Here is a 12,687-nt window from a genome sequence, read left to right on the forward strand (position 1 = left end):
GGACCATGGGGAGTGTATTATACTATATGGAGGACTATGGGAAGTGTATTATACTATATGGAGGACTATGGGGCACATTATATTACATTGAGGCCTATGGGGTGTGCATTTTACAATATGGAGGACTATGGGGCACATTATAATATATGGAGGACTATGAGGTGTATTATGCTAAACATGCAAAATGCAAAAACATGCAAAAAACATGGGCAATTGTTTTTTTTTCTTCTCATTTGATGCTACTGTTAAAGCTTATATTATAGTTGATTAACCTATTGCACAGCAATTTATATTGCTACATTAACTTATATAGAAAAAATTATATATAGAATGGTTTCTTTTTTAGTTGAATCAACATTTATTACTTTGTTTTGTTGGATTGTACACTTTACATGTTTTTGTAGTCCTAAAAATGTTAATATAAACATTCTTTAAAAAAATAATTCTTTGATAGTTAACATTTTTTACAGACACACTTCCCAACTTTAAGGAACAATAAAGATTATAAGTGATGCATATCTAGAGCTCACACAAGTCATATTAATATATTCTTAGAATTTGCTGTAAACTGTATGATAATAAATACAATCCCAATAACCTGTACACGTTTCTCTATCTTCCAAAATATCACACACGTTTTCAATTTGTTTTATGGATACCGGAAAAAGGTGACCTATTTTTACAGATTGCTCAGGAATTTGCAGACGGCTGGCAAGCTGGGGTTGTTCTTTCAGAACAGGATAAGTCGCCCAAATTCCTCAATAGGGAAAATGAAATTGGGTTTTCTAACATGCCAATTAACCATAATGAAGCTATGACCAACTCTCATCCACCAAATAAACTGTTTCCATTACAATTATTTGTTGGTAAATCCATTGATGGAGAAAATAATTTTGTTGGGCCCTCAGTAGTTGACTTCAAGTTCTCCATCATACTTAACCTAATACGGTGATTAGGGTCTTTTCTTATCAAATGTATCTTATAACCCCTTGCCTAACCCTTTCTGTTATCAGAAGCTCCATTTAGGACCTAAGCACCATCAAAACCTGATAAAATAGATCTAGTTTATCACATCGCCATTTATTATAATATTGTTCTCATTCTATGTGCGACGAGACGAAATGTTTTGTGGAAGACATTGTGACATCTTCATGATGACTCGAATGGAAGCATGGCGGTGAATCTGACAAAGACATTTATCAGATAATACTTTTTTTTCCCTGTTATAAACAAGCACATTATCAACATCCGGGAACAGGGAAATTCATGTACTGCATCAAAGGAGCAATGGATCATACCATAAGTGGATGACGTGTGTAGGCCTGTAGCATATGGGATGTCATTTATCTCTGCCAGCCTGGAAGGAATGAGCCAAACAAATTTTCGACCTAATTTGTCAACCCATAATTCTGTAATGAGATAGATCCTTGTTGCAGTGTCAGCTCAAGCTTCAGAACAGCAGCTTTCAGATTTTCTTTTTGTGTCACATCATATAGTTTTTCTCTCTCTTGTTGAAAGGTCTACATTTTTTTTAGCTAGTATTAATTGCAAATGAAAACTATATAATAATATGTTAAAATAAACATCACTGTACACTATAAAAGGTAAAAATGATAAAACTTTTCCATCAATTTTCCAACACTTACAAACTGGGCTGTTTTTTTTTACAGAACTAAAAAAAAAAAAAACTTTGTCCCACAGGTTTATTAAAGCTGCATACAATAATCATAAGTTATGTAAAAAGTTTATCAATTACTTTTCGCTGGTTGTAATCAAATATCTTTATTTTTATTTATTACTCTTATTATGTCGCAAAAACTTTTTGGCTATATGTCACAACTCGCCATACACATTAACTTTCAGCTTGGCAGAGAAAGACGCTGCCAAGGGACTCTAGCTGCAGCTTATGTCATGACAAAAGGATCAAGCATTAATATTCAAAATGAACATCCCTTTTCTCTCTTGACATCATGTGTCGGATGAGATTTGGGAGGCTGCTATAAACATTAGGCCATCTAACCCTGCCAATATAGGCTTGTTTGTCTAACTTTAGTTTAATGTGTAGGGGGATGGTTTCAGTTACCATTCTGTGTATAGGGAGCGGCTGTAACCGCACCACCAGCATTGACTGACAGCCAGGCCTAATGATGAGCTGCTGTCACTCAGTGCTGGGAGCACGGTTACAGCTGGCGCTCCCTATGAACAGAATGGTGACTGAAACCGTGCCGGCAAAATCACTATGACAGAAAGAGCGAGCCTGCCGGGAGGAATAATGTTATTTCCTCCTGGCAGTGGGGCTCTCAGTGCCGGCGCCGCACAGTGTCAGAACGCTTTTAACATGCAGATTAGCCCTATATCTGTAGATGAATCAAATTATTTTACAAGACAAGATCCCTTTAAGCTCAGTGTTTTTCAGTAATTTTAATCCTACTTTAATATTTTACACTATAATGGCAGTGTCCATGATCAGCTATTGAAGAACCTATATATATTGTCTTTGCATGGGGGTCCTCTGACTATCCCATGTGCCAGTCACCTCCTGTTCTACCCTCGCAGCTTTGGTGGCAGCAAACAGGGGGGATCAAAACGGTAATCGTAGAATTTAGGTGCATGAGGGTGGGGAAGGTATAAAAGGACATGTTGTAGTTGCTTCACAGGAAATAATGATAGTCCTAACAAATAATGTTCTATTAAATATTCCTGGTTGACAATGACATTGTAAGTATAAGCATGTCATCACTTCACCAGGATATGCAGCGGTGAACATTGGCATAAGACTACAGAGTAGATTATATGGGTAGTACTTGGCACTGGAATGTCGGTGACCACGTACATGACTACTGAAGTGTGTTGTCTTGTAAGTACATTGGTTTGACATATTACAGAATGGATAGATATACTGGTAGGTGAGACTGGAAGTCAGTGAATGATAGCTTTACCAAATGTGCACATGGAATGTTCTCCAGACATGTAGAAGCTTTCCTTTACCTGGGGAAAAGATTCAGTTTGCTGCCCTAACATCTAAATTATCTTCACATTGGCTCGTTTGTAGCCCCTTGGCACTGGGCACTTCGGACAACTAATACATCTTTACAGCTCCATAACTTCATTGTAAAGTTTGTGAGAGTCCAGAGTGGGTTGAAAGATAAGTAAATTGTGACAGAGAACGCTGTACAGTCTAGAAAATCATTGTACAGTATTTATATACAGGGGACAAGAGACTCAATTATTATTGTATGTGGCCTGTGGTCAGAGTAGACAACTCCAAGCAGAAGTCGTCACCCGCTGAGAAATGGATTTATGATCTGTAGGCTGTAGCTGAAAGTAAAGGTATAGCTCTGACTATTAAACACTATTTATCATTTCCTGTCACTCATATAATTCCTACAAGATTATTGTCCACAGTGATTACTTAGCTCTTTCCCCTTTTATACTTTCTTGTTCATTTTTCATAAAGTGATGATGTACGACAGCTCATGATATATGAATTGTTTCTAGAGACATTCCTTGATAGTTCTAGCTGGAGCGGAGTCAGGTTTCCATGAAGAACTGTATTTTTCTTTTCTTTCATACATCTGTTTTGGAAATTATCAGTCTTTTCTCTGAATTGTTGCAATTCATGTGGCATGATTTGTAAAAAAAAAATCTAAAACGTTTTACTGATATTTTCTGAGTTTTCATATTGTGAGATAATATCCACTTGCAGGATGGAGAGATGAAGGATAGGTTCTATAAATAAGCATCATGTATCTGTTCTGCAAAACAAATAGACATACATTGATTGGTAATGGTAATGCAAATGTTTGCTAGATGTGGTCAGATCTATTGCAAAGGCACAACACAGGTATATGAAAACTAGTAAATTGTCGGTCCAAACTATGTAACATGGAACTGCAATATTTACATCAATCCTAAATGTTACAAACAGTTGTGTGAAAAAGTGTTTGCCCCCTTCCTGATTTTCTATTCTTTTGCATGTTTGTCACACTTTCAGATCACATTCAGATCCCATGGCTACAGATTCCAGTTAAAAACCCTGCAGTAAAGGGTTTGGGTGTGTCAGGGTCAGTGTCAGTTTTGTTTTTTGCAAGAGTGCAGAGTAGAAGGTGCTGCAGACATCCACCTGTGTGAGGCAACATAGGAAAGTGGAGCCAAATAGCCAAGGGAATGGAAGGGCCTGGCACCCACAGCGTACACGGCGGTGCAGTCACCGATGGCAGTGGTCTCGGAGGTGGATTGGCGTGTTTATTGGCTGCAATCTGGAAGATATGTTTCCCGGCTGCGATCCGGAGGTTATCGTGTGCCGTGTATTTTATGTGAGTTGCACATTAAAACAAGTTTTGTATTGGAATTGTCCTGGGTCACGCCTCATCACTGCACAGCATGGATACCGCTGCACTACATATGGTTGGAGAATGCGGGCAGTATTAATTGATACATACCCCAAAGCATGAGGCATGTCAGTGAGCAAGACTGCAATGCAACAGATCAAGCCTGCTGGAAAAATGGAGGAACTTTTGAAACAGGTGATCTTCATTCAACAGCAGCAGGAGCTACTGGGCCAGCAGCAGCAAGAGGCATTGCAGTTGCAGCAGCAAGAGGCACTGCAGATCCAGCAGGAGCAGCAAGAGGTGCTGCAGTTCCAGTGGCAGCAGCAGGAGCATCAGCGGTGTAAAGAAGAGAACCCTAAGGTGAGGGACTATCAGCAGGTGTACCAGTGGTCCTTTGCAGAGTCTCGTCCCACCAGGTCTCAGGCATATGGAATCATAGTATCAGAGGGTAAATTGGCAAGAGACCAATTCAAAGAGCTCACAGTTATCTCTTGTAACACTACTAAAATTATCAAACTTTATTAAAAAAAAAATGCAAAAAACAATGTTGAACTATAAAACCACACTGCATCATACCTTAAAGAAATGAACACCGTAGGGAGGTGCCTATCCCTACGCTGGCCTGTGTATCCCTACCTGACAGCAGAGGTTGGTACCCTATAACCTGCGCAGTGGCGCCCCCGCTCCACGACCGCTCTCCCTGCTTACCCTACAGGGCCATATAGTGGCAGGAGTGTGATAAGGTGTTAAACAAATAGATGAGAAAGAAGAGAGGTGTTTCTCACACTATATGTTATTACAATATATTTTTGCACCATCTATTAAGTGCCTCCAACCTTGTTGGTCCCAGGGGGGCTTTCTAAATACATACCTGTTATGGGATTAAGAAAAGATTTAGATTAGATTATCAAGACATGGTAGTGATTAGTAAGAAGAAGATCCAATAGAAGAATTATTCCGATAGAAAGATTAGATAATGGGTCGCCGTCTCTCGCCCAGGTCAGCGGGGTACTAGGTACCGGGCCGGTGTCAGTGGGGTACTAGGTACCGGGCCGGTGTCAGTGGGGAAAGCTTCATGGCAGCTGTGACCCGGTCCGTGGCCCTGGGCGCCCAATATCAATGGCGGTGATGTTAATGGTGCTAAAGTTTATATGAATAGTTCGTGACGCCACCCGTGGTGTTTGGCAAGGGAGATGGTAAGCCAACGCTGCATACAGATCCGGTGGGACTGATGGTGTGGTGCAGCAGAGATGGTATAGCTCCGCACAGGTGGAGCTGTAGTCAAAGGGCAGTGTAGGTGCAATGGATGAGGAGAGGCGCAGAATGGTATGGATGCTGGTACCCAGGTGTAGTGGTGCGGGAATAACTGGAGGACACCAGAGTATGCGGTTCCAAAGCTTTACTCACTGTTTGCAGTTCACACAACTGCCTGCCTCCGTACTGTGTTCTCCAGGTCAGGGCTCCAGCCAACCTCCAGGCAGGATAGGATTCTCCCTTCCACACTCCGCCAACATGTACCTTACTGAACGACTCCTCCAATGGGCCTTTAGGTGCGAAGCACTCCAATACTTAGTTACCCTGGAATGCCTCTCTCTAGGTGTTTCTAGTCTTTACTTGTATGACAGACAGCTGTAGCCTGCTTCGGGGACTCCACTCTGCGTCCCGGCTCTCTATTCAGTTGCTGTTGTGTCCCAAGTCTATGATGGGAGCAAGGCGTTAGTGGCTCACTACTCCTCCGGTGTCTGTTGCCGGACATAAAGATCCAATTAACTTCGGGGACCGGGCCCCGGTCTTTGCGCTCTCTAGACTGGAAGGGTTCTCTATCTTTCTTCAACCAGCTTCCCACCGTCCTTCTATTCTCCTTCGTTCCGATCTGTTCTCTCTCTCTTATGGAAGGTTAGGTTATCAATCTTATCAGTCTCTTTCTCTGTCTTTCTCGTGCCAGCAGCCCAGATTACTGGGACCTGCTGCAGCATGTCCCTCAGACATCCATCATCTCTCTTCTCTCTCCTCTAACCAACTAACTAACTCACTCTCACTCTTCCCACTCTTTTGTATCATCTCACTCCACCCGCCTCCCAGCACATCTCGTGTTACGAAGCGGGGTTTCACGAGGGGTGCTCTGCTATCCCCCAGCCTGAAGCTGTTAGGTGGCCCCACTGAACTATTCTGTGTGTGGAATGCAGGTGTGGAGCGTGGTCAGGAGTTCCCACCTTACCTGGATGGTGGGGCACTACACCTTAGGAGAAGGTGCAGTACCTCTGTGGCGACTGAAGCCTCAGGGGCGCCACAATAATCTAGATTTAGATAGCCCATTGTAGGTTATCACAAGAAGAAATTTTGTCAAAAGAAGCAGCTATTTTTCATTAACAAGCCAAGAAGATCCTATTTAAACACCTCTCTTCTTTCTCACCTACCTGTTTAACACCTTATCACACCCTGCCACTATAGGGCCCTATAGGGTGAGCAGGGAGAGCCATCGTGGAGCGGGGGTGTTACTGCGCAGGTTATAGGGTGCCAACCTCCGTTGTCAGGAAGGGATACACAGGCCAGCGTAGTGATAGGAACCTCCCTATGGTGTTCATTTCTTTAAGGTATGATGCAGTGTGGTTTTATAGTTTAACATTGTTTTTCATATTTTTTGTAATAAAGTTTGATAATTTTAGTAGTGTTACAAGAGATAACTGTGAGCTCTCAAGCATATGAGATATTGCAGTTAGTAAAGGAATGGTTCCAGCCTGAGACCTTGACCCCGGCCCAGATGGTAGAGAGGATGTTAGTCGACCAGTTGGTGAGAGCCCTGCCAGCAGCCATACAGCTTGGGTGGGACAAGGGGACCCAGGCACTCTGGACCAACTGGTGAGATTGATTGAGCGGTATACAGCCACTCAGGACTTTGTACCGGAGCATGGGAAAAGTCCACAAACCTCTGTTGAGGCAAACCAGGACCGAGCCCGTGATGAGGAGGTAACCTGAAGTGAGGGTGACAAAGGTCCCTTTTCCCCTAAAGCAGCCCCAAGGTCTAGTCGTGCTGCAGTTATTAAGTGTGGGCGGTGTCAAAGGTCCGGACATGTGTCTGTCAACTGCCCTCTTATGTCTGAACCCATGGACTGCAGGGTTACTTACCGTGTGCCTATGTATGGCCAACCAGTCTGTACCGCCACTACGGGCACTGCCAGTGCTGAACCACAGCAGTGCCGGGTTCTCGTCAAGGGGTGTCAAACAGAAACCCTCCTGGACTCTGGAAGCATAGTGACTTTGGTCCATTAGTCCCTTGTTGCCAGAGACAATCCCAAAGGATGGAGAGTGGAGTTGATGGGTATCCATGGGGAAATCCGGGATTACAAGAACGTGGAGGTTAATTTTTCCACACCATGTGGGGACATTAAACATGTGGTGGGAGTGGTAAAGACCCTTCCATATGGGACTGTGTTGGGAAGAGACTTGCCCCTGTTCTGGTCCCTGTGGAAGACCAGGGTTAACCCTCCCAAGGTAATTGTTGTTCCAGGCACAGAACCCGAAGATCCTGAGTCAGGGATATCTGCAATAGGGGTTGCCAACCTAGGGACAGAGTGTAACCCCGATACACTACCCCTAGAAGTATTGGCAGGAAAGGTCGTGGAGACCCCACCGAACTCCGAGCTGGAAATGTCCCCTGGTAAGTTCGGGACAGTCCAGTTCCAGGGACCCATGCAAAAACACGCAAATAAAAAGAAAGCCTGGATGAACTGTGAATATGTGGTCGCAAAGTCGACTAGGGATGTACACACGAAGAACCCTCTGGCACCGGCCAAGAATGTGGCTGGGGTAAAATGGATAGAGCTCTTGCTAGACAGCAGCGTCGGGAGGTTTGGGTGCGACGTGGTACGGATGTATGCCTGGAGTTGCCGGGGCAGACCTCGGCGTTTCAGCAGGACGTAGTCCCCGAGTCACGGGTAAGGGTACTTAGGTTACAGGATGAGCTGCGGATTTAGTGAACCCCAAATAAACAAGGTCGAGACCACCCAAAACTGGCCCAAATCTACTGTTAGTCAGGAAAGTGGGCTTGTCTTCTGCAACAGACAACGGTGAGGTGAGTGGTCACGTAGCGAAGTATGGAGGAGAAACACGAAGGGGATGGATGCTTGCGTCAGCACCGTGGTGGTTACATGGTGGTTCTCTTGGTTACACAGCTTAGCAATCTGATATGCAGCTCACTGTCTATAGACATTGTATATAGGGAGCCATATGTGGGCAGCTTTCTCAGCTCTGCTACATGTTACATCTAAGAACTCTGTGTCAGAACGGCTGCACCCAGTAAACTAAGTGATAACATTGTGGGATTCAGGGTCTCTTTGTCTACATCATACTGTTCTCAGATGAGGTAATAAGAACCTGCAGACAGATTTCCCTTCCCTTTCTTGTAATATTCATGCCAATATGTTTTTTTATTTAAAGACAATCTTTAAATCCATGGTCTGCTATGCACCACTATAATTTATCTTGCCTTTGCTCAAACTCCAATACTGTAGAAAATACATCTGTGCTATTCTAATCTGTTCCTTGGCTTTCTTGAAAGCTAATCTATTTCCATCAGCACAATGACCTTGCGGCTAGACAACAAGGTTATATATGTATATCCTTTTAATGGGCAAGTTTGAAGTTGATGTTCCTGCCTGTGTTTGCATCCTGTGTAATACATGTGTCGATCACTCTGGAGAGAGAAGCAAGTACATCAGAATTGCTGAACTAATAGTGCAAGTAAAACAAATTGTGTTACTGACTCATGTTTGAGACTGAGACTTGCTGTTTACGGTTACTTTTTTACAACAGAGTATTTTTATACGTTTGTTATACTGTGTTTCAGTCTTTTGGTGGTGTGAACACTGTCCTACAGACTTGTTCACTGTGTGCATGGCCCATATATTTATATTTGTTTCTTGTTTCTGCAAGATTAGGGACATCTCCACCCTTCCCTTGTGGGCCGTGCACATATAAGCCGCTTCCGTATCGTGTCCACATCGGACATTACCTTTCTGAATCCTGCTCATATAGGTACCATACACATGGTCAGGTTTTTAAATCCATCGGTTAGGTACTGCTTTGAGATGGGTATACCTTGACGTTTGGTAGAGCGTCTTAGTATACATTTTTTGCAAAAAACGTATCAACAAGATATCCTGTTTTATTATCATCTTTTTACTAGCACTTGCGGTTTACTGTTACTTTTTTACAACAGAGTATTTTTATACATTTTTATACTGTGTTTTTCTGTGTTTCAGTCTTTTGGTGGTGTGAACACTGTTCTACAGACTTGTTCATTGTGTCACTGTGTGCAATCAGTATTATGGGGAGGTAGACTCAATGCTCACCTAGTGCACCATTGAGGGAAGGCATAATTTAGGATTTTATTCAGCCACTTTTTGTCAATGTGGCATCGGGTCATACTGCAGATAAATAGAGTTAAAATTATGCTGCATGACTACCTTACTGAAAGTGTGGTTACTAGGAGAAAATGAGCCGGCTTTCAGTCATGTAGCGGTGCAGGAGTGATTACAGTAATGTCTTACAGCACTGATCACTATACTGTGAGCTGCAGATGTAAGTTGGTCTGGTTGGTCTGCTCCTGTAATCAAAATGTACCTTTCAGGTTATCCTTCAAGTACCCTCACTTGTCTTTCCTACTTTTGAGGTCCATGCCGTCAGACTCTACATCCCCTTCTCCATGCGAGTGGCAGTGGTATATCGTTCTCCCGGCCCCTCCCATCAGTTCCTGGATCATTTTGCCACTTGGCTTCCACATTTTCTCTCCTGTGACATCCCTACCATCATCATGGGCGATTTCAACATCCCCATCGCTCTTCCCTTTCCCCATCTGCTACTCACCTTTTATCTCTAACCTCCTCATTTGGCCTTTTGCAGCTTACTAATTCTCCAACGCATGAAGACGGAAACTCCCTCGACTTGGTCTTCTCTTGGCTTTGTGCAGTGGATGATTTTGCAAACTCCCCTCTCCCGCTCTCTGACCACAACCTTCTTTCATTCTCTATCAAGAACTGCCAGGCTGCTCAGGTCACTCCCACTGTCCATATTTATAGAAACATACAGGCCATTAACACCCAGAAACTTATGAAGAACTTGCAGTCTACATTGGCCCCTATCTCCTCCCTTTCATGTTCTGATTCTGCATTGAAGCATTACAATGAAACACTTCAAAGTGCCCTGGATGTATTTGCTCCTCCTATACATAGAACACCACAACACAGACTGCGACAACCCTGGCACACCCTGCAAACACGTTTCCTGCAGCGGTGCGCCAGGTGCACCGAACGTCTGTGGAGAAAATCCAACCTACCCGAAGATTTCATCCATTATAAGTCTATGCTTTGAACATACAATACTGCCCTTTACCTCTCAAAACAAACCTATTTCAACACCCTCATCATTTCATTGTCCAATAACCCTAAACGTCTCTTTGACACTTTTCATTCTCTACTCAACCCAAGAGTACAGGCCCCAACCACAGAGCTTCGAGCTGACGATCTGGCCAATTACTTCAAAGAAAAAATTGACCAGATCCGACAGGAAATTATCTCCCAATCACCTCATACCATGCACTGTCCTCCCTCCCCCACTGCATCTAGCTCACTCTCTGATTTTGAACCAGTCACAGAAGAAGAAGTAAGCAGGCTCCTTGCATCTTCTCGCCCAACCACTTGCACCAGTGACCCATTTCTGTCACATCTACTCCAGCCCCTTTCCCCTGCTGTCACCCCTCACCTAACTAAAATATTTAACCTCTCTCTCTCTTCTGGTATCTTTCCCTCCTCATTTAAGCATGCCATCATACATCCACTACTTGAAAAACCATCCCTCGACCAAAACTGTGCCACTAACTATAGACGTGTCTCTAATCTTCCCTTCATCTCTAAATTCCTGGAACGCCTGGTCCACTCCCGTCTTATCCGCTATCTCTCTGATAACTCTCTTCTCGACCCTCTCCAATCCAGTTTCCGCTCTTTACACTCTACTGAAACTGCCCTCACTAAAGTCTCTAATGATCTACTAACAGCTAAATCAAATGGTCATTACTCCATGCTAATTCTCTTGGATCTCTCTGCAGCATTCGACACTGTGGATCATCAGCTCCTCCTCACTATGCTCCGTTCCATTGGCCTCAAGGACACCGTTCTCTCCTGGTTCTCCTCCTATCTCTCTGACCGCTCCTTTACTGTATCTTTTGCTGGCTCCTCCTCCTCTCATCTTCCCCTTACTGTTGGGGTTCCTCAAGGATCAGTCCTAGGCCCCCTCCTCTTCTCTTTGTATACTGCCCCTATTGGTCAAACAATCAGTAGATTTGGCTTCCAGCCTTTCTAGAAAACACCGGCAATTGTCTAAACGCTGTGTCTAACATCATGTCATCACTATATCTGAAACTTAACCTGTCAAAGACTGAACTACTTGTGTCTCCTCCCGCTACTAATGTACCTATACCCGACATTGCCATTTCCGTGTGTGGTTCTACTATTACTCCCCAGCAAAATGCCCGCTGTCTTGGGGTCATACTTGACTCCGAGCTTTCTTTTGTCCCCCACATCCAATCACTGGCTCGCTCTTGTTATCTGCACCTCAAAAACATTTCTAGAATTCGATCTTTTCTTACTTTTGACTCTGCAAAAACTCTTACTGTTTCTCTTATTCATTCTCGTCTCGACTATTGTAACTCTCTTCTAATTGGTCTCCCTCTTACCAAACTCTCCCCTCTCCAATCTGTCTTGAATGCTGCAGCCAGGATCATATTCCTCACCAATCGTTATACCGATGCCTCTACCTTGTGCCAGTCATTAAACTAGCTACCCATCCACTCCAGAATTCAGCATAAACTAACTTATTACCCTCACCCACAAAGCCCTCCATGGCTCAGCACCACCCTACATCTCCTCCCTTGTTTCAGTATACCACCCTACCCGCGCCCTCCGTTCTGCTGACGACCTGAGGTTAGCATCCTCAATAATCAGAATCTCCCACTCCCATCTCAAAGACTTTACACGTGCTGCGCCAATTCTTTGGAATGCACTTCCAGGTCAATACGATTAGTCCCCAATCCCCACAATTTTAAGTGTGCCCTGAAAATGCATTTATTCAGACTGGCCTATCGCCTCAACACATTATTAACCTAATCAATCCCTGTGTGGCACAGCCAAAAGTTTTGACATAACCAGGTTCCCCGCATCATTTTCCCACATGCTTTATGCATCCATTAGCCCTCTGTGTCTGTACTGTTACACACTTAACATTATGGCTGGTCCATACAATCAGGGCAACAGTTACCACCCACCTTTCGTGTCTACCTCTTTCCTCATAGACTGTAAGCTTG

The 12,687-nt window shown here is 43.7% G+C and overlaps 1 protein-coding gene across 3 annotated transcripts in view; it reads right to left on the reverse strand.

Annotated features, from left to right (window-relative positions):
- Window positions 1-334: 334 nt before the first annotated feature.
- The window catches only part of TMEM154 (transmembrane protein 154), a 99,686-nt gene continuing 87,333 nt past the window's right edge, over window positions 335-12,687 (reverse strand). For all 3 annotated transcript variants that reach the window (XM_073576371.1, XM_073576364.1, XM_073576368.1), the window contains one exon: window positions 335-3,755. In XM_073576371.1, the coding sequence (XP_073432472.1) occupies window positions 3,678-3,755 (78 nt within the window). In that variant the 3' untranslated portion in view covers window positions 335-3,677. The remainder of the gene's footprint in view (window positions 3,756-12,687) is intronic.

This window comes from Dendrobates tinctorius, unplaced genomic scaffold (assembly GCF_039654945.1).
Source record: "Dendrobates tinctorius isolate UK_male_01 unplaced genomic scaffold, ASM3965494v1 ptg000008l, whole genome shotgun sequence".
NCBI classification, from domain to species: Eukaryota; Metazoa; Chordata; class Amphibia; order Anura; family Dendrobatidae; genus Dendrobates; species Dendrobates tinctorius.